General features: G+C 36.1%; 1 protein-coding gene across 1 annotated transcript in view; it reads right to left on the bottom strand.

Annotated features, from left to right (window-relative positions):
• Positions 1 to 12,383, bottom strand: part of LOC140166573 (contactin-3-like) — a 177,565-nt gene extending 165,182 nt beyond the window's left edge. Inside the window, 1 exon segment of the mRNA XM_072190069.1 lies at positions 12,226 to 12,383. Coding sequence (XP_072046170.1) covers positions 12,226 to 12,307 — 82 coding nt within the window. The 5' untranslated portion in view covers positions 12,308 to 12,383.
• Between the last annotated feature and the right edge of the window lie 7,650 nt (positions 12,384 to 20,033).

Below are 20,033 nucleotides of genomic sequence, written 5' to 3'. Positions count from 1 at the left end.
TCAATTTTGAAGCTTGACTGTTTCATATTTTCAATGTTTAATCTCACTTTTTGTCAAAAGGGGTCAAGAAGTGCCTTCTGTTCTGATAATGATGCATCACATATGGCTTTTAATGCCATTGGGAAGCACATATGAACTAGTTTGTTTAATCTTATAATCACCGTAACAAGTCTGTCATAGCTACCTTCAATCAGGGATAGAATGATCCTCTCAAGACATATAACGCAAGACATTTTACGTCTAGAAATTCGAAGGTTGTGGGTTCAATGCCCATGCCCGCATATTCCCTTGCTTTTTTTTCAAGTTGGGTTGTGTGCCGGTCAGGATTTGTATTTATTTGTTGTCATGTTTAATTGTAAACTGTTCATTCTTATAAGTCTATACATTAGTTCACATCACTTGTATTAATGATATAATAATTACATGCTTAAACGCAATATCATCACTTGCGTTTCTGAAAAATTTCAAAGAATCATGATTTTTTTTTAAAGCGCAGTGATTTATAGTGCGTTATGCACAGGCGCAATGCCTAGACGTTGATCCACAAGCCTCAGCACACTTTACAGGTTGTCGCTGACCACTACAGCCCTACATCATTCCATAAACCATTTAACAACAACTCAGGGACTTGCAGCTTCAAGAGAGCACACCCTAGACATTCCACAAATTGGCCTTCGCAACCAGGATCAGCTCCCCGAGTTTAGTACGGGTTACAATGAGACAATTAGCAGTAAGTTCTTTGTCCAGGGGAATTTCAAGCTAACTCAACTTTCCACGAGAGCATACTAAGCCACTGCCAGGGTTCAAACCCGCAACCTCTCGTAGCATAGTCGAACCCCTTATTGATTGAGCTAACTTGACTGCTTGACTTTTTCTCAAGCCCTGTCAATGTTGAGTGAACTTGTACCCAGGGATAAAGATGCCCATATATACTTTTCTGCACATTCAGGTACACAAGCCCATGACCTACTTCCCTCAAATCTTAGGAAATAACTTATAACTTCAATTTTCAAACATGGGGTGTCATTTTCAAGTTTGAAACTTCAAATGTTTAATCTCAATTTTGTCAAAAGAGGTCACAAAGTACCTTCTGATCTGATCATGATGCATCACATATGGTATCTAATGCAATTGGGAAGCACATATGAACTAGTTTGTTTAATCTTTATAATCATTGTAGCAACTAAGGCTACCTTCGATATATAGAATGATCTTTCCAAGATATAATTGGTTCATAAGCGGAAGGACGCTTTCTCATCTTGATACACACATACACACAATGAAACTTTTATATTACATTAATTCATATCAGTTGTAAAGATACAGTATATACGCAATATAATCTGTATATAATTGATAAGTTCAAAACTGGGAAACCTATACTTCCATCAGTGCTCTGCCGTACATTCCCCATGCTTTGATGTGTTCCCTTAAACACACATAACACATATGGCATGATTTAGTCGTGTGTTGGATGGAAGGAAGGAATTTGACTGTATATCCTGAACAATGATTTCATTTTAAATCCACTGAATTGGTAAAATAGCATGAGTTATATACATAATTGACGTATACTGTGTAGAACATAAGGAAAGTGTTCTGAATGTTCCAAGCTATTTCATTATCAAAATCTGATCCCCACTTCTAGCTGCTTATAAGCTTAAGTTATAATTTTGTTTAAGCCCATCACCTTACACATACTGGTACTATAAGTTTGCCTAAATCCTAATTAGCCTATTCCAAATGAATTATAATAACAATTTATATAATGAATGACTTATGACTCTGTTTGCATAAAAAAGTGAGCAATGGCATTTAAAGATCATACATAATGTTTAATGAAAATAAACATATTTAACACATTTAATCTTCAAAAAATATGGAAAGTACATAATGTACTGTTTTGCAATGGTAAAGCTTAAACTTATCCTCAATGCTTCGGATAACAAATTAAGATATGAGTGGGTATTGGAAAATACCTCTATTACTTAATTCATATTGAAAACTTAATGTTATTAATTTAAACCTTAACTTTCCCACAGACCCAAATTGTATGAACAATTTAGAAATCACATAACAAATATACACTGGCAAAGTGATATAAGAATCAGATTAACTACCATAGCAATAGGTGAAAACGATTTTTGAATATTCCATGCTGCACTAGTATGTTCACGCGGTACCTCTGCATTGAACCATATCATGCTGATCACTCACACCTGTAAGATTAGTATCTTTGAAAAGACCGGTATTGTATTCAATCTATGATTGCAGACATACACAGGTAATGAGTGCAACCTGCTTTTAGTGCAGTGCGATGTACTCAAAAATTGTTTTCATCTATTGCTGTGGTAGTTAATCCAATTATTAAATCACTTTGCCAGCGTATTATGTAGAATATCATCATAATAATTTTACTACATATGTAGAATCCATAGTCAGAAAACAAATATGAAAAAAAAAAACATGTGTAGGAGATAAAAGATGTTTTGCATACCGAGAGTATGGAATTGAAAGTGGAATAGCTGCACATAGACTTTGTATTGTGAGATCTCTACCACCTGTTGGTAGAATTCCTTTGAAATAAACCCATTTATATGCATCTGATTTCCTCTTTTATACAATGTTAACGATAAATGAGTGCATTAATGGTAACTTGGTTCACATGCCACGTCAGTAGAATTACATTGATATGGTTATGAAAACACATTTACAGTTCAACCTCCTTTATCCATATCTCTTTAAATATGCATCTCTCTGTTATCAAGCTGGTTACGGTTCGCTATCTCTAAGGTTCGCTATCTCTAAGGTTCGCTATCTCTAAGGTTCGCTATCACTAATTACGAAAAAGGTCCGCTATACCTAAGGTCCGCTATCACTAATTTATTGAAGGTTCGCTATCTCTAAGGTTCGCTATCACTAATTTAAAATAAGGTCCGCTATCTCTAATTTTAACAATCCCAGTATCCCTAAGGTTCGCTATCTATAATTTTAAATAAGGTCCGCTATCTATAAGGTTCCCTATCTCTAAGGTTCGCTATCTCTAAGGTTCGCTATCACTAATTTTAAATAAGGTTCGCTATCTCAAATTTTAAATAAGGTTCGCTATCTCTAATTTTAAATTTTAAATAAGGTTCGCTATCTCTAATTTCAAATAATGTTCGCTATAGCGGTCCTTATTTAAAATTAGAGATAGCGGACCTTATTTGAAATTAGAGATAGCGGACCTTATTTAAAATTAGAGATAGTGGACCTTATTTAAGATTAGTGATAACAAACCTTAGGTATAGCGAACCTTAATCGAAATTAGTGATAACGAACCTTAGAGATAGCGAACCTTAATTAATTAGGGATAGCGAACCTTAAACAAAATTAGTGATAGCGAACCTTAGGTATAGCGGACCTTTATTGGAATTAGTGATAACGAACCTTAGAGATAGCGAACCTTCAATAAATTAGTGATAGCGGACCTTATTCAAAATTAGTGATAGCGAACCTTATTCTAAATTAGTGATAGCGAACCTTATTTAAAATTAGTGATATCGAACCTTAGAACTAGCGAACCTTATTCTAAATTAGTGATATCGAACCTTAGAAGTAGCGGACCTTTTTTTAGGTATAGCGAACCTTTTTCTCTATTAGAGATAGCGGGATTCTGATCTCCATAGACTTTACACGTTAGTGATAGCGAACCTTAGAGATAGCGAACCTTAGAGATAGCGGACCTTAGAGATAGCGGGATGTCACCATCAAGCTATGTGATCTTTATAGGAAAATAATATTATTTTGAGTGCTTTGATATCCGAATTTCATGCTCTGAAGCATTTAAGACATACCTATGTAGGCCCTGCATGCTTTTATCGATTGGCTCCAAACAAAGGATTCATCGTAAGCATGGCGCGTGCCGTAAGCATGGCACAGTGCAGTCCATTCAATCAGTTCATTCAATCAAATGTTGTCATCGACCTATGTGATTGTAGTGCATTTGTTACATGTGTGAGACGAACTGTCACGGTAGATTGCAACCATGCTTTTGTTGAATGCATTTGAGTAGTCTGCCATATTTACGGTATGATACGTCATATGCAGAAACTCTATGTACAGCACATACCATCTTTCAGTGTTATTAACATTGTTCAGTAACATTGTGTTGTCCCAAACTTTGAACATTCAATGCAGAATTATACATAAGTTACTTATCCGAATCACACTTATCCGGCCAATGCTTGGGCCCATCATGACCAGATAAAAGAGGTTGGACTGTATATAGTTCTAGTCTACTTCAAGGCATTAACCAATGATATGGTATTTGCCCTTTGCACAGATCAGCCATCTTGCTACCAAAACCATGCAGGTTCTCCCTGCAAATATATGCGCAAAATGTGCATTTTTGTTTCTCGCACAACTCACCAGAAGGCTTTTGAAAAGCGTGCATGGTAGTTAAAGCCTGCGTTTGACAGGCGTATGCACACACAGCATGCACTTTGCGGGTAGAACCTCGTTTTGAGATGACCATGCGATCGGTGAATAATATGCATGTGCTAGCCAAAGCTACAGGGGCTGCAGGGTCAGACCTTTTTTACACAACTGCCATATCTAGGCCCCGGCAAAAAACGCAATTTTTTGAAGTAAAAAACGAGATCCAAAATTTTGAAAAGCGAGAAAAGCGAGATTTTCCCTGAAAAATGGCACAAGAAGCTTTAAAACGCCAGAAAAATACCGGGAGAAAATACGAAAATGCAAAAAAAAAAATCCAAAATGTTGCCTGCCCTCTGTTGTTCAGATTAGGTCAGTTTAGATTGTCATGAATATAAACAAGACTCACTGAACTGCCGGCCTGAGTCGAAGAAAAAGTGACAAAAATTTGACCTTGAATTATGTTTTATAGCCAAAATATTCCAGTAATTCGATAGTTGGTTAATATCGAGAATCACGGCGTGAAAAGCGAGATCACGTTTTTTGCCGGGCCTTAGCCATATCCCACCAGTACCAAGAGATTAAGTTTTAGGGTTAGGATTATAGTTAGGATTAGATTTTAGGGGTTATGATTGGGGTAAAGACTAAATTTAAAGTATGTCCTTTAGACCTTATCATACTCTACCATGATTTTAATGTTACTTCACCCAAACATTATGATTCATCCATTAGACATCACATTATTCATGATTTGTATGACATAAACCAGAAAATGGCTTGCTGAAATCCCATACTGATAATGAGCTACCATAATCTTTGGAAATCCCTTATTTCAATGTTGAAAAACTACTTAAGGTTTCCTTGTGTTAACTGCCAACGAGTTATAGAGGAAATTGGCTATGCCATCGTGTGATTAAGTTGTAAGTTACCAAACAAGTAATAAGATTAAAACCTGTCAGAATCAATTCAAACTTAGCCTCCATTCAAAGCTTAACTACAGGACTAAAACTTCCCAATTTATCACCTGCCTATTTTGCAAAATGTATGAATTCCATAACATTCAATTTCCCCATGAATTAAAAACGTAATTACACAAACTGAAAATACTGTTTCAATTTCATAAGTTTTAATCGGATTAGTTTGTTGTACTTTATGGCACACCCTTGGGGACTTTGAGGAAGGGAATTGGAATAAGCCAAGCAACTAATGCAATGTCATGCAATGGTGACAATTACCCCCCTCCCTTTCACACTATCAACTAATCTAGGCCAGGGAGAACGCAACATTTATTAGAAATAATTAGAGATATCAACACATATCCATGTTGTACAACCAAAATGATATTGAATTACACTGAGGTGGACTCTATCTTGTGTGTTGCTTGGGCAGTGAGAAATAGGGGTAGAGTGTGTATCTCCAGAATGTTCTGCCATGCCCCCGTCAACCTCTTTAATTTGTGACTTTCAGCATGTTTATACTGAGCACCTCACATGACCTTGCTTTCAACTTCACCCGCATTTTACTCCTCTCACCATCATCGAGTCGTTTCTACTGCGCTATAAATGCAGGGTAACGATTCACTACTCATGTATTTAGTGGGAAAGGCGGAAGTCCAGAAAATATTTTTTGTGACCTTTAAGATTAGATTTTGAATGCTCTCACTGTATTGTAGTAGGCCAACATCCTGTGGCATCCACCAAATATTCACCCAAACTGTTTCTACTGAGAATGTTACTGTGTATTCACCACTATTATCCACCTCAAAAGGCAGTTGATGGTTGACATCGCCCGCATTCACCGTCACCTGATCTATGCTATCTGCAGGTAGTATTGTCATATTTCATGATGAAACAACAACTAAACAACTAAAGTCAAAATAAAAGGAACACACATTTTCTTTTGAAAAATTAATACCGTGATGATGGTACTAAACTGACATATAGCTAGGAAAATTCAGACAAGTTTGGAACCAATATGCACCCACATGAATAAACTTAAATTCAGTACCCACCTAATATAGGCCTCTATATTGCAGGACATTTTAATTACAAACCAATTAAACTCTAATAAGCACTCAAGGAATAGTACAAGTGTACACCTTGCCTTTTTCCCCTCACCTCTATCTGATAGGACACAAAATGCAGGTCACAGGGTCAGGTCTTAACTAAATCCTACAAAAAGTCCCTTTCAAATTTCAAGTTGTCCAAGCCATGTAAAAATGTGAGTGAAAACACAATTAAATATGACTGGTATTTTATAAGTCTTGTTCTTCACATCTTTTCTATTGTCTATTTGTTTTTTGTTTGTGTGAAATAAGTTCAAAAATTAATTATTTGACATAAATATTATATATATCGTATTCATTCCAATAAGCGCCCATGCCCCAATCAGCGCCCACCTAGGGTATTTTCAATTTGCTAAAGGGTATCATTAATGTTTAAGTGACAGATAGACTGCACATCCTGTGTAAACTTGCAATGCATTTTCAACATCAGAAAAGCTACTAACGTGTCAGGACCCTTTTATAACATATGTAAATTCGTCTCTAATAAACGCTCCTCACAAAAAATTAAGTAAACCAGGTAAAAAATAAGCGCCCACCCAAAATGACTTTGTTAAGCACCCTGGGCGCTTATTGGAATGAATACGGTAAATTATACAACTTGTACTGATTGCAGTATCAGAGCTGCCAACATTTGAATCTTGAAAAAAGGGAGATTTCCTGTTGCAATCAGGGAGATTTGTCAAAATGTGTACATCTTAATGGAGGAAACCATTTCCTTTTCAGGGAGATGACCAAAAATTAAGGGTTCTGAAGGGTTAAAAGTAGGGAGTCTCCTGCGAGAAGAGGGAGAGTTGGCAGCTCTGCAGTATGACTGATTGCAGTATATCAGGTCACCTTCCTTTAATGTAACCAAATGAATTCATATTTATAAACAGCAGCATTCAATTTAAATACTTTTTCTTTCATTGACAGAATGGTTCCATTTGTAGTTTAGTCAAGCTAAAATAGAATAATATAAAATAGAAACGTGTTGTTCCTGTAGGAAATGGCAAAGCATGTACGGTCCAAGGATGTAAGGACATTTTCTTTTAAAACATTTTGAATACAATTTTCAATAAAACAATCAAAACCGTGTCTTAGTTATTTGAACACATAATACTACAGTATAATCTTGGTCAAGATCACTACCATTATTCAAAGTCATTCTGTATTCCCACGATAGTCCTTTATGCACATAACAAGTGTGAAATATGTACCTAATTTTACATCTCACATTGCATGACAACCACAGGAAATGCCCTCACTTCTCCGCTGAGCCTAAAACAAACTTCTAATATGAAAAGATACTAAACTAACAACAGTGTGAACATTTGATTTATATATAGAGCTACCTACAATGACATCTACCGGATAGAATTCTGCTTCCGTTTACTACATTTCTATAACATATATAAAGCAAACATACAGAGATAAAGTTGCAGAAATCGCAACATTGAAATGTACTGGGAATAAGATGGAAATCAACTCAGTTATAGGTCTCTATCCCTTGAGGGCATGAATGCATTTCAACAAGCTAACAATTCTATTTATGACGACTGACCGCCTATTTAGTTTGAAGAACTAGCTCCCTAGAAATCTATTTTAATCTGTGAGTTGGGTTTGATTTCTAGATCTAGTCTAGTAAAACTTGCAGCTTGGCATGGAAAGCAGAAGATATATAGATATGATTATATATAAAACTTGATGAAATTGGTAAAAGACATGCACCTAAAATCTTCTTTTGGTTTGAAACTTGCCAATGGTTTACCTAGGCTGTACGGGCAGGTCCATTTCATTAATTGATTGTCTTGACTTACCGTATATTGAATTTCATTTCCGCGAAATATTGATCAAAGAAAAGGCACTATTATGTTGGCAAATGTAAAATGAGCCATATCGCATAACAATTTGCACTCAAAAATTTGCTTGGTACAACATGCAAATAGCCCATTTTTGCCTCACTGTAGATACAATTTTTGAAATTTCCACAAAATTTGTAGGAAAAGTGGTAAAAATTACGACAATGTGTTTTTTTGAATTTTGGTATATCGATGGGTCCAAATCACACCACTCCACGCCATACATAAATTCTCCCAGTCACATTTCCCCAATATGAAATTTTAAAAAGTAAAATTTTAATTTTACTTCTTTTAAAGTTTGGCAGAGGCGGGGTTCGAACTCACGGCCCACCGCTTTGGCTATCACATATACCATATGACCAGCGCCTTAGACCGCTCGACCACGAAGGACTTGATAGTGTTATCGAGAAAATTTAAACATATATAAATATTAATAAATCGCAACTGCATTACTACATCATATTTTGGAATTTTATCTGCTTAAAACATTAATGTGTATTAAAATAAAGCTCCCATTATTTATATTGTTGAATTCTCAAGCGCATAGAGACAATTAATACGAGGGTCCTATGAATAGGCCTATACACAATACATAAAATCGATTTTGATATCGGCCACGTGCTCTGCTGTGCATGTGGTTTCCCGTAGTGGCGGAAGTTGTATTACGAAGTGCGTCCGAACTCCATTTTGAAGCAAATGCTTTTGACAAGGCATTGGATTGTTCCAGTTTGCATCCTAAATCAACATTAGACCCCTACTTTTATTTACGAAATCAAAAGATTAGATTATCATAACAACAAAACGGTAATCTTTTGTCGGGTCTAATGTGAAAATTACATTAAAAAATACAGTTTTTACAGAATTAATTTTCACTTAATTCCAAAAAATGGCGTATATAAGATTGAAATAAATTCTCTACCTTCTATACTAGATCAATTGTGACGCAAGTTGTTATCAAAAATTGTTGTGATAGATGTACAGTTAATATTCATATATTCCATTACCTATCTGATGGTACAGTTTTTACACAGAAAATATTTATTTGAAAAACCTGCCACTCGGCTTTTTCCGGAAAGGTCACAGGGTCGCCGTGACCTGTGCAATAATTACAATTAAAAAATTTCTTATTCTAACAGCAAGCGTTTCTAAAATGCAGTATGGCAAAATGTGGTGTAGGTCCAAATTTCTTGAAAAATTGGTATATTGATGGGTCCATTTTCAAATTCTTAGTGACACACCCCTCACGCAAAACCAACTTTTAGCCCCCCCAAGATATTCAGTCCATCACCCAAGCAATTAATCCAGATGTTACCCTTCTTAAAATGCCCTAAGTTTATGACCAAAAGAAGCAATTCATTTTAAAGGAATTTTCATTATATTTATGTTATCCTACCTGATATGCACATCATGTACACATGGTTATCAGTCACTACAATAAGCCATAAAATGTTACAAAAACATACAAACACTTCCTAACTAATGTTGAAACCAAAATATTTTGGTGATATTGGATAACAAAAGGATGTCTATCAAACCACAGACTTCCTTAATTATGTATACAAACCATATTGCATGCAAGTGTAAACGGGTCTGCTTTAATAAAAAAAACTCTTTCAAAATTAATATTAGAGTATGTAATAGCTTTGTTTTTAATAATTACATAACTATTATAGAATTCCATCTATAAGCATATGCCTCAAAACAAGTTTTTTTTTATGAAAGAGACAAAAGGCAGATACCCTCCCCATAAACATTATTTGGAGTTTGAGCAACTACATGTATATTACTGATATAGGCGGCTGTACAAACATATATTTTTGTAAAAGCAATCATTGTAATGTTTTGTGGAGGGTGTCTGCCTTACATCTCTTTTGTAAAAAAAAACCGTTTGGAGGCATATATGCTTGGAGATGGCATTCTAGTATTCTGTGATATGTACAAAACTTATTTTCAAATCATCAATGGAAAAAATTAAGATCCATAGTGAGCCTAATTCAACCTAAAAAAAGTGCAGTGATTTATAGTGCACTACGCACAGGCACAACACCTAGACGTTGATCCACAAGCCTCAGCACACTTTACATGCTGTAACCTTAAACCTTCCAAAATGTTTTTTTTCTCAATTTAATTTCAAACTATATATGTAGGAAAAACAAAATTTGTTGGATGTTCCTGCTTTGAAATCAAGAGATCCACCCACAAACTAACTTTGCTGTCACTATACCTCTATTGGCATAACTATCATCAGTATGAAATATATGATTGTTTATCATGCACACTTATAACAAACAGCCTGGTGGAAATGGCCCTTTAGAGTTTCAATAGGATATATGCAATAAAATGTCACTCATGACAGAGTCATCCTCATTCAAATAAAATTCTGTCCACCATGAGGCCTCCACAGGGCATTATCACATTATAACAACAAAAACACAGGTGATAGTCCATGTCCCTCTTGTCATCTTAGCTGTCCACCAATATAACTGCCATTTCAATTGTTATACTATTCTGGTTGGTTTATTGCATAGGGTCTATACATAATTTAACAATATGCACTGAAGTCTTGATATATGGTACACTTTAAAGAACCCAATTCTTGCAGGTTCTACATACTCCTGAAAACAAAATAATTACTTATTCTGATCTGAAATTGAAACTGGAGCCACTGTTTTATTGTTCTGTTACTATTTGCTCATATATTAGTAACTTATTAGTATGGAGCAGACATATCATTTTCAGTTTCAAGTCAGAGTAAGTATTAAGGTAAAATAGTTACATATATTTGCTGCACTTGGGAGATTTTTCTGCAGTAAATTTATGCAAACAATTTTACAAATCATAGTGTTGGTGAAGATTGTACCTTCTTTACTTAAGCGGGTCTGAACCAAATGTATGCAAATTGAAGAGGACTTTGTTGAGATGAATTTCTTGCCCTATATAGACTATAGACCCTATGCAATTGTCAACCATGTTGTGGGGCATGAGACCCATACCACAGCACAATACATGCACCTGCAATCCAAAGATACAGGATTCGAACAGGGGAGCTTTTACATTTTTGGTATTTCCATCGTGGGGCAAGCAGAACTATATAGAAATCAATCAGCATGAAGTTGTCCAATTTCTTGATGCTTGGCTGGCTAGTGGTCAGGCTTCCTAAGCCAGCAAGCTAGCCCTACCGATGTGGATCCATTTTATTGATTTATCTTTCTAGGTGATGTATAATGTGAAATAGTAAGCACTAGTATATAGGACTGATTGGGCTTAAGCCTGATGACTTACGAAGCCTGGCCACTAGCCATGCTTTGAGAAACCGGCCGTAAAAGTCTATAGACCACTCAGTCGATAGCTGGAACATAGCCTGTGATGGCATCCACACAGTGTATCTACGTCACCCACCTTGTAACTACATGTAAACCGTGTACATGTACCTTTCTTAGAAATGTGTGACACAATCTGATTCAAACAGACCAAATGGCGCAATTGTCAAATTGAGATACAGCCCAAAATGGCTGCTAAAAGACGATAGCATACATTTATGGCATTATAAAAGCTTGCAATCAAGTGTACTACAGAAGTAATGATTTCAGTAGTAGTACATGATTGGTTACTGTGCAAGTTGATGATGATCATAACTCAATTTTCAATTGCCACCTTTAATGGTCCGATTATATCGGATTGCATCACACATATGCATGCCAGTTGTCCGCATGTTAAGCAATAAATTTAGTCATGTCACTAGCATTAATGACCAATTGATAACTGACCAGTTCAGCTGTTATGTTTCTAAAATAATACTTTAAGTACTAAGTGTAACTCAGTAATCCAATGGATATCTACCAATCTTTGCTAGCAACAAAACTGTAAATTTAGCTCAACATTCAGACTTTGTGATAAAACACTAACCTATTTCAGCATTGGCATAAAAAACCATCAAAAGAAGAAGAATAGAGTTTGTGAAGCTGGCATCCCATCCATGTGTTGTCATGGTGATAAAAGTATACTCTTATCATTGATGGGTAGAAAACGTCTTGGTTCAGTTGACATCAAATTGTATACACCTATCAATACCTGTAAAGATTAAAAGTAGAAAGACAAAAATATGAATTAGAAGTAAGTTCTCAAAATCTGTATCATAAACTACGATATTTTACATGGTTACTGTTAATTGCAGGCCTTGCCGTCTAGATTTTAAAGGCGAGTGGTTAATCACTCGCTAGCATGATGCTAGGCGAGTGGTCAAATTTTCACCACTTACTTGGATATACTAGTAATCAAGTAGAGCTTAAAACTGTATCGATGTATTATGTTCGAGGAGCAAATCGATTTAATTGGCTGATTCGATGGCTCATTTTGGGAGATTTGCAGCGAGTGATATTTAGTGTCTATGACGAGTGGAAAAACACTCACTTGGAATCGAGTTTGGGCGAGTAGTGGCGAGCAAGAGCAATTGCTCGCCTCAAACAGCAAGGCCTGTAATTGTCATTTGCAATCTCTCAAAATTCTCAGGGTTGTGGTGTAATAATGTGCATAGTACAAGCAAGTTTTCAAAGAATACTCATATTGCACTAACTTACAGTTTTAGATCTAGGTCTTGCACACAGATTTAAGAGAAGCATAGTGAGTACTAGCAATCAGTCTTTAGATTGAAAGCCAATCATTGTTGTGCTCATTGCCCTATTCCAGATGGAATCCATATACCCTATGAAAGACATGACCTTACACAGGGGGTGTAGATTGCAAACAGAGTCACCCATTCAGGTAACCCCATTTGAAATTCATACTCCCTGCGTGAGATTAAGGTCATGTCTTCCACTGCAGATGTATGGATTTCAGCCCATTGTACTCTTCATTTGTTTTACAATATTTTCCAAAGTGCAATCATAATGTGTTTAGTGCAATGCAAAAGCACACTATGAAAGAATAGTTGGCCCTCATGAACAGTTGAGAAACAGCAATCTATATTTCAAAGAACAGTCTGTGCTATTTGGGCACATTTCTCATTTATATGTGCTCTTGTAGTTCTAAACATATTGCAAGAACAAGACAAATGTTCATTTTAAGAGAAAAAAACACTTTTTATGTCATTTAGGGGGTGATCATCACTGCAGCGTAAAATGGAACTTTCATACAAGAAGTTGTAATACAATGTTGTACTGTATACAAACTTTGCAAAATACAATTGGGAAGGCACACAATATTGCAATTAGTTGCATGAGGAATTGCATGAATTGCAACATACGGGTAATGATGTCTGCAATTCACAAGTAGATTTCCTCAGCATAACACAATAGCAAAAGTTTTCGAAGTGCACACACACTTCTACAAAAACTGATCATAAAATCACACAGTACTAAACAATCCTGTAGCAGACTGAGTAATGTCAACACACTCAGCTAGCACATGTGAATTCTTACCTTCACTTCCTCACTATGTAACAATCCACAATAAAACTTTTCACCAAACTCAAGGTCTATATTCCCTATCTTGTTCCTTCTACCAGCACCACATGTTCCCCCTCACCAGTAGGTTGTTCTACCCCGATGTAAACACTGCTAATATTTCACCTCAAGGTAATCCAATTAGGCAAACATCTATCGGCAGTCTATCTTATATCGCTAGCCTTTCATCTGCCGACTGATTTAACTCATTCAGGCAATACGGTCGTCATTTGTCTGCGCGTTGCCTTCGACCGTACTAGGCTTGTACGTGACCCTTGTCTAAAGTCTAACTTCCAGCGTGGGACGTACTGTACTCCACACGCATGCACACTCACACACACTAGCCGTAAGTCTCAGACTTAACAACTATAGCTTGACTGACAAGTGTGTTCCATTCACTTCACTGTGGTTCCAAGTTTATTCTACTCAACAAGTAATTACTAATACTTGTTAGGAAACCAGCTAGATTGTAGAATTTAGATTAACCAATCTGGTTATTGGACTTTCCTGTTCTATAATGAACCACGGTAGTGTATTGATGTTAAGATAACAAGAAGACACGTAAATAATCACCCTCAAGCACTTTCACTCTCCAACAGGAAAAATACCTAGCTAGTACATGACAAACTTTTGTTTTACTTTTTTTTTCTTTTTGCATATAAAAATCCTATGAAGAATATCACTTCAGGTAAGGTTGCAAAATTTAACCTGTCAATTTTGGTTTCTGTACTATACCAGTCCAAAATCCTTATAAGGCCATATATAAAATTAATATTTTAGTTGCTGTCCCCACCAGCATCATTTTCAGGAGTTGATCTTCTTTTTTTTCAATTTGCAAGTGTAAGTTCTAATTTTAAAGCACCAGCATTTTATAGGTACATGTATCACAATGACAAAAAAGTTATTAAGCAACAAGAATCCCTTTTAAAGAGGTTTTTATAGCATTCTACCCCTCAGAACCTTCAAATACAAATTACCTTAGCATCATTTTCCAAATATGCATGGAAAAAGGATCACAACTACTTCACGCAGAAATGCTAATTTTGCATTATAGTAAAAAAAACCCTCCTGCATGAAAAAAGTTCAAAAGAAAGTAATGTGTGATGCGATGAAGCCAAATGAGTCTGATGTGGATCAAAATCAAAATTCAGTTTCCAATTTCTTTACATGGGACATCCTCAGAGCTTTCTCTTGCTGAAAACCCTAGTATGATTAGACTTACGGTTCCAGAGATATGGTCATTTTAGTGCTGCTCAGAACAATAAAAAAAAAAAGGAAATTGAATACTTTTATTGGCTATATCTCAAAATATATATTCCCAACATCCTACTCATTTTGCTTGATCACATCACATATGATCTGAGTACAACAAAGTGCTATATGCTTGATGACATAGTGGGATTTAATTCCATTGGTTTGACTGGGTGGCATATGACACACTTCTCATTATACAACTCCTGTCTCATCCGCATCCTTGCTTTCATTTGTTATACTTCAGCTTTAAAAGTAAAATCTTGTTCTTGGTGTCATGGGATATACATGCACAGTGTGTACTGTTCTGTACTGAGTCCTGAACCACAATCAAACTGACCGCCATATAAAGTCTACCACATGATGTACCATCATTCCAAAAGGTCTGTGATCCAGTTATCAGATATTTATGTAACCATTTAGTTGGCGAATTACCATACATTTACATGTACACACAGATGTGAATTATGGTTGATGTCCAAATCAGTAAGAGTTTGATGGAGCATGTATACCCCAACCCATATCACAGAGAAAAAGGAACCCTGAAAACACTGGTACATATAATTAATCAATCAATGCATATGAGGCTAAATGGTGCACAAGTAAAAATCACACAAAACTTTACAAATGAAAAAACATTTCATTCAAAATCAATCCGCTTTCCTACTTGCGCACAGATATAAAGAATTATAAATCCCGAAAACCTACACTCTAGGTTGGTCGGGCCATAGAACAGGTTCAGGGGGTTTTTTTGTCGCCTAATTGACTGGTTTCACTACTTGTTGTTGGTACAATTGGCTTCATTGGCCAATCACTTTACACAAGAAGTCAGAGTATGACACAAGCATTACTTGCTTTAGTGCTTTGCTTCACTCCTATGCATGAATGCACAGAAAGCATACACCGTCTCATGAGGGAAGCTCACACCCTGGGGAAACCTATACCTGGGATAGGGGTGACCAATGCACTTGATCCAGATCTATAGAGGTGGACATATACATTGTGCAGTTGTACGACCTGAAGTCCTAACTGATTAAAAATCAAATTATACCACTTTCAATTTGCTTTCCAAAAGCAAGATATCCTTATTCAGTGATCCCAATGAAAGTGATAAAAAATTAAAATTGTGTATAAATTGTCTAAAGGTGAAGGACAGGTTATTTTGAAATGAAACATTTAGCAAAAAACAAGGAAAACAGCAGTATATATTGACAAAGTTGAAGCCCAATTCAAATACATGTTACTATTACAGATTCATGTAAAAAATCTTATTTTATCTTTAATATACAGCTTTATGTCATATATGACACTAACAAAGATGCAAAAATCTGAACTGTGATGATTGTTATGATCCTCCGGATGAACAAAACTCTGAATGGGCCACCTAGGTTTCATTATCATTGAGGTATAGGACTTTTTATTTTTTCGGAGAAGAGCAGGTAGGGCAACTACTTGATTATATTTCTACATGTTCATACTACATACTCTGAAAATTTTAGAAAATTTGCACGAGTCCGTTTTTTAAAAATCACATTTTTGTTCCTAAAATGGGGGTTATAGCGCCCTCAACGGGCACTCTCTCCATAGGGCTACATGTAAAGACCAGTTATAGACAAATGGCCCTAAAATAAAACGGACTCGTGCGAATTTCCACAAATTTTGCATATGATGTAGATTTAACATCTGGAATGTAATGCAAGTGATGTCATTGCTGCTCTTCTAAATTCATTTTTAAAATGTCCGCCCCAGACCAAGGTGGGGCCTTTAATTTACTTATTAACTACTTATATTTTCTTCATATTTTATTCCTAAAAAGGATCTACATCTGATCCAAGGCTCATGTTTAACTTTTTTATCTACTTCCTTTAATGACCTGGCCCACCTTGCTTTCAACTTGCTTTAACCATGTTTTACTAATACAAGTCTTGATTTATAAAGTAATATCCGGGCAAGTAATAGCCACGTTAGACCGGTACTTAACCAACACTTTTACAACTTCTAATTGCCAATGGAAAAGTGCAAAATTCAAGCCCTGACCAGAACCCAATAGTGAAGACATACACAGAAATATTTCTTCCCTCATGTTATTTTTTAATGTGTAAAATATGTTATTAACATACCACTTAAATTGGTGAAACCTTTTTGTTACATTAAAATATTTAAAAACCAAAATTCTGCTAATGAATTAAAGAAAAGTGCCCGATACAATACACCACCAGTGGGAATTGGAGCTTCACCAATGGGAACTGAGCCCCACCAAGGGGAATCAACCCCCCACTCTAGGGAATAGAACCCATCAGGGGAATTATAAGTCTATTGGTAAGGGAAATGAAAGCCTAGCAAGTTAGGGGCCAAATAAAGTTTGCTGAAACAATTAGATTAGTATCTACCCCAAATATGCTCATCTGAGAAGACACAGTTCTTTCTGCCAATATATTTGTGTGTTCATGCAATGACCTTTGAATGTATTGTGTACAAAAACTCATTCTCTACAATTTGAGGTCAAATTTTGACCAATGATTATTAGGTGTTGGTTATTGAACTATGCCATTGGCAATGAGGCCATTTTGGCTCTTAGTGTGTGTCTCTTAGAATCAAACCATGTCTATGTAGAGTGCAAAATTAAGCTACCATCAAGAAACTCCCCCTTTACTGAAATTAACCAAACCTCTAAAACCGTTTTACCGCATACTGCAATCTTGTTAAAGTATTGTTATTTATTATAGAATGTGCTACATACTCGCACTTCAACAAGCGTCTTCAGGCCCTTAACCAGGGGCTGGGCGGATCTCCCCATAAAAAAATATCCAAAAGTCCCTTCTTTTTATGTCTTTTGGTCAAAAAGGTCGAATTTTGGGGAAAAAAAGCCCACTTACCGTATTTCGTCAAATAAATGCCCCCGGGGGCGTTACATTTTCCCAAGGGGGGCGTTTATTTGAGGTCATTTTTAGCACAACAATTCCCGTTAAAATCATTAGGTAAGCTTAAAATTCACGCTAAAATGACGAACTGTGAACTTTTGACACTGACTTTTGGTTCACTTCCGGTGTTCCGATGCAGATTTTTGCCATTTATTGCTGCTATTCGCGACCATGTGAGCAACTTGGTAAGCTTACTACACAAGATAGCATGGAAATATCAGAATTTTTGAAACATCTTGGTTGAAAAAAAGTGGTGGGGGCGTTTATTTGAGGGGGGCGACTATTTGACGAAATACGGTATTCAAAATCAGCCCCATCCCCCCCCAAAAATAAATCCTGGTTACGGGCCTGAGCATCTTCCGTGATGACGCGGTTTCTGTCATCTACCATGTGATAGACGGCATGCAGAAACCAATGAAATTCAGCGCTAACAAGCTAAGCCACAACCACTGACTTAGAATGTTTGCATAAATTAATGAAAATACAAGAATCTTTGAATGAGTTATATCACTCAGTGATATTGCAGGAGTGTCACAATTAAAATTAAAATTTATACAAGTTGGGTATTTCAAAAAAATCTGTACGGAAACTGTCAAATCCATCCATTCTTTGTTGTGGAATTGAGTCATCATTATATTTTCATAATAATTTAGCTGCGGTCTGTAACAATTAAAAATGACCAATATAACACGTTTTAGTCAATCCAATGACAAGTTTTATATATCAATAATGTCCACACCCATAACTTGTCCCAGTTTTTGTTTGTCATTTTTTCACCAGAGCTTGTCCTCCTACATCTACGATTGGTCATTGTGGAAAACGATATACTTTGTAGTTGAGACTAGACTTGTGCTTAATTTTTCCCCATCAGAAAATTTTGATAACAACCGGCTTTGTTATATGCTTCCAACTTAAATTTTATAAACAAGTGGTCAGGAAATGCTCTTACAGCCTTTAAATAAAATAAAAAAGACCACACATTTACCAGACAAGGAAATTACTGTCCATCCTCCTGGATAGCAGTAGAGAGTGCTTGGCTAAGGAATGAGAGACCTCATCCACCAACCTGGAGGCATTCAGTCATCACTGAGCACTCTTCAAATCCCAAGTGGTTGGGACCTTCCAAGGAAGGTCTGGGTGAATTTAAATATGACCAGGACTGGAGTTGGATGCACCAAGATTGCTGCAGTGTCATCGTCAACTGTGAATGTGGTGAAATTTAAATGATGCAGCACATCATCGATGTCTATTGCATCCAAAAGTCCCCACATGGTGGCATTGGACTTCAAGAGCTTGATGAAGACACCATCAGCTGGCTGTGCAGGGACCTACATGTAATTGTCTAGCTACGATGTACGGTGGACCTTACACACAAGAAAAAGAATTCTTCACAATATTACTTAGTTGGTCTATTTATCATAGATCCCTATAAAGAAATGGCTAGGATGTGTTCACCGATGAAGGTTAGCAAGATATTCATACACAATTCGTATGCATGGGGAGCTGTATAATTTTAAATAGGTGTAAGCGCACAAGTCAAAACATTTCAACATGCGTTTTTGTAAATAAAATGTGATTGATCTGGAATAATATGGGGGACACAGATCAGGTGTACCATTTGGTGTAGGGTACAAATAGTACATAGCATCCACCACATGGTACTCAAAATATGAAGATGCTAGTAAAACCATTAAAAGGATCAGAAAAGGTAGCAAATTGTGTAATAAATATATCCCACAAATAAGTAACCTTAACTACCACTTGTAAAAATAGTCTTTTAATACTAATAGCAGGTACTCGTTTGTGCTAATAGAAAATTCCAGTCTTCAATAGCAGTTAAGTGTGCAATTTGCACAAACAGCCATCAATAGTACAGTCTGATAGTGTGCTAATCAAAAGTACTTAAGGCACATCTTCTGTGACATGAAAGTAAATACTACAGGTACATACAAAACTTCCTGTGGCATTCAATGTAAAGAATAACATTATTTCAATAAAGAACAGCAATACTGGTAGTAAATAGACTTGCAATTGTCAAGTCATGGGCAGGTGCTTTGTATAGTAAACTTTAGATGGACATTGTCATTTATGATTGACCACC

Source organism: Amphiura filiformis, chromosome 12 (assembly GCF_039555335.1).
Source record: "Amphiura filiformis chromosome 12, Afil_fr2py, whole genome shotgun sequence".
In the NCBI taxonomy this organism is placed as follows: Eukaryota; Metazoa; Echinodermata; class Ophiuroidea; order Amphilepidida; family Amphiuridae; genus Amphiura; species Amphiura filiformis.
Note: the sequence above shows the minus strand (reverse complement) of the source record. Positions and strands in the feature narration are given on the sequence as shown.